General features: G+C 41.6%; 1 protein-coding gene across 1 annotated transcript in view; it reads right to left on the minus strand.

Annotated features, from left to right (window-relative positions):
- ago1 (argonaute RISC component 1) overlaps positions 1-3,110 on the minus strand; it is a 24,160-nt gene that overhangs the window by 5,781 nt on the left and 15,269 nt on the right. Inside the window, exons 9-14 of the mRNA XM_005736067.1 lie at positions 2,450-2,569; positions 2,215-2,337; positions 1,409-1,542; positions 981-1,165; positions 633-792; positions 290-380 (exon numbers count right to left, since the gene is read on the minus strand). Coding sequence (XP_005736124.1) covers positions 290-380; positions 633-792; positions 981-1,165; positions 1,409-1,542; positions 2,215-2,337; positions 2,450-2,569 — 813 coding nt within the window. The remainder of the gene's footprint in view (positions 1-289; positions 381-632; positions 793-980; positions 1,166-1,408; positions 1,543-2,214; positions 2,338-2,449; positions 2,570-3,110) is intronic.

Genomic DNA, 3,110 nt, shown 5'->3' on the forward strand with positions numbered 1-3,110 from the left:
CCAAACAAAAACTAGTGCTTCATTATACTTATTCACATTTTTAAATAACTCAAATGTCTTTTCATCAAGTAAGCAACTTTAGCCAGTAACAATGAAAAAGGCTGTTCACAAGTTACCAGAGCCAAAAGCACACCAGTATTGCCCACCCATGGGTTTAACCTGCACGCCTAGATTTGAAAAGTGGCCAGGCTTTGTGACACACCGTGGTTGCACATTCCCTTCCTTTTCCTGAGATTGTATTTAAAATCATCTAGTGTCGTTTAATGAAGGCGTAATCTCCGAGACTTACAGCAGTAATGGAGGGCTTCTTGCCATCTCCAGCCGGGGGGTGTGTGACATCTGCTCCCAGGAAGATAACCGGCTGCTGAAACACTGCTGACCTGAGACAGCAAATGGAGGAGGTGATGCAAATTACACACACTCATAAAGGCAGTGAAGGGCTGCTGTTGGTGAGTCATATTACTGAAACGTATTCAAACGATCACCATGTCATCCAGCAGGATTTTGATAGAAAACTCAAGTCTACTACCACTGTCAGCGCTTTACACCTATGTGTCAGCATCACTCATCACCTAACTCAAGATACCATAAATATGTGCAACTAATTAAAAACGGGTCAAACAGAAGCTCACCGTTGGTGAGGCACCAGGATATTGTTGATCCCTCCCAGCTTCACATTGATTTTGAGGCAGAGGTTGGACAGAGTCTGTGGCGACGTCTTCACCACGTTCTTAACCTGGACACATTGCGTGGCCATGCCGAGGAGGGTGTCACCCACACGCTTTACCTCCGCTAAAGGAAAAAGTTTGGAAATTACTCACACGACAAAACAAAAACAAAACATGATTCTAGTTTATTGGGAGCTTTTTAATACTCCCATTTGACCAAATGCTTCAGGAGTTTTTTGACTACTTTGAGCAACAGTATTTCATTTGTTTTGAGAAAATTATGGCAAACCACATGTATCAAATACAAGTTACCATAGACAGGAGTTTTTCCTGGCAGGATGACGATGATGAGCTGAAGTCCAGAGTATGTGTTTTTCAGGTGTCTGAACATGGGCTCCACGCTGTCCGCTCCCTGGGCATATTTACAGAAGCATGGCTGGCCCTGAATTGGCATCCCAGCATCCTTTGAGATTTTACGAAGCTGGTCTGTGAAGTTCCTGAGATGAACAAACAGATGAGCGTATAAAGCATCTCCGAGATAACGTTTTTAACTTATTATTTTCTGTCTTTGGGATATTACATATAGGAGGAATAAACAACATAAGAGAAGGATTGTTTTTCTTCTGTGCAAAAGCTCATTTAAAAATAACTAACCTTATGAAAGAAACAGCCATGAGCAGAAATTATTTAATCCCCCTCCCCTTCGACAAAATCATCTGCTTGTGCTCATTAGTACTTACTTGAGCACCTCTTCTCTGCACTGTTTCTGGGGGGCAAAGCAGGCAATAGCCCACACTTTGATCTCAATGCCATTATAAAACTGCTTCCCTCTCATGTCCCACACTCCCTGGTTGGGTGTAGCTATGGCACGGTTCTGTAAAAAAGAAAGGACCGGGAGAGACAGTTTAAGCCAAATCAGGTCACATTTATAGCAAAAGTACAGAGAGACGACAAATTAAAGCAAAAACAGAGTTTCCAAGGTCAAGAGCTTAGTGTGTCTACTAACAAACTAACAGTCAGTTACAGAAATTCACTCATTTTCCTCAGTCTGTGATCGACATGTCAAAACGAGTCTCTTCCTGTGTGAGCGCCACTTGAAGCATGACTGGAGATAAAGGATACTATTCTTCCAAAAGTGGAAAGCCCTGTCTCAGAAATTCTCAAAATCCTGCATCGGTATTCAGTTGGGAAATGGGATATGATCCACATAGACTAATAAACATCAAATAATTCAATCACTCCTTGTGCTCTACCCATCTACCCTATAATCATCAAAGAGATCACTCTAATCTGCCCCTCTTTATAGGATAAAAGCGATCACTCTTTGTATTGATTTGCAGTAAACCCTTCATCCAAACCATATAAGCAAATCACACAGAGATCACAAAAGAGCCACCACATGCCCTCACCAAAGGAGTCAAGCTTTCAAACTTGTCTTTTAATCTGTCAACACTCTGCTCTGTGTGAAACACACACAACTAAATGGCTGCATTCTTGACAACATAAAAGTCGATATGTTCAGGTTGACGAATGAACCGTGCCTTACCCGTCCTCCGTACTGCAGAATAGGGGCTGGCAATACTCTGCCCATCACCTCGGCCATGTCATCCTTCACCTTGATCCCAAACTCCTGAATGTACGGGTCCAGGTTGAAGTTGGCATTCTTCATCTGTAGAGAGTAAAGGACTTGTATTATATCTCACCGTCTCCACCTTGTACTATAAATCAGTCATTTCAAAATGATGCACGGCCTCCATCAAACACTTCCCTCTGCAACTCACCAGTCTGCTGATCTCTTCTTGCCTGTCCGGTGCGGAGCGAGCTGTGGCTTTAATCATAGTTGAGGTCTGATTATCTGTCAGTTTCTTGATGCATCGTTGACCGGCTACAATATTACACACCTGGAATGAATACATTCAGTCATTAATGTGTAAACATTGGCTGTCCCAATGAAAGAAGGTTTTTAGTCTGTGTGCATGGTTGTGTTATCTTTTAATACCCTCTATGTCGATATATATATATCAATACACCTCAGACGGCCAAGCTATTTAAGGGCCTAAAATGATAGGCCATTTAACGTAATGTGAAAGCTTTACATTTTATACAGTAACACTTTTTTATGTCTCCAGTTGCGTTTATGATCCATCTACTGTTTTCTTTATCGAAGACAGATACCATTGTTACACAAAAAGGAGCTCGTGTCCATTAATGACCCATGACCTGTTTGTCTTGCTACTCTGGGCATTAAGTAAATGCCTCAAGGCCTCTGCAGCAGTAAATCTTACTACTTCAGCAGAACTAGCCGTGGTCTATTGCCAAATGTGACATTTTATTGATTAGAAGTGCAAAATTACAATAAAATCAAGCCCACATTAATAGTAAAAAACACACATCTATTTCAAGACTCAAAGATGATCCCACTCAGTCACTTGAAGGTTAAAT

Source organism: Pundamilia nyererei, unplaced genomic scaffold (assembly GCF_000239375.1).
Source record: "Pundamilia nyererei isolate P.nyererei 1_Seehausen unplaced genomic scaffold, PunNye1.0 scaffold00067, whole genome shotgun sequence".
NCBI lineage: Eukaryota > Metazoa > Chordata > Actinopteri > Cichliformes > Cichlidae > Pundamilia > Pundamilia nyererei.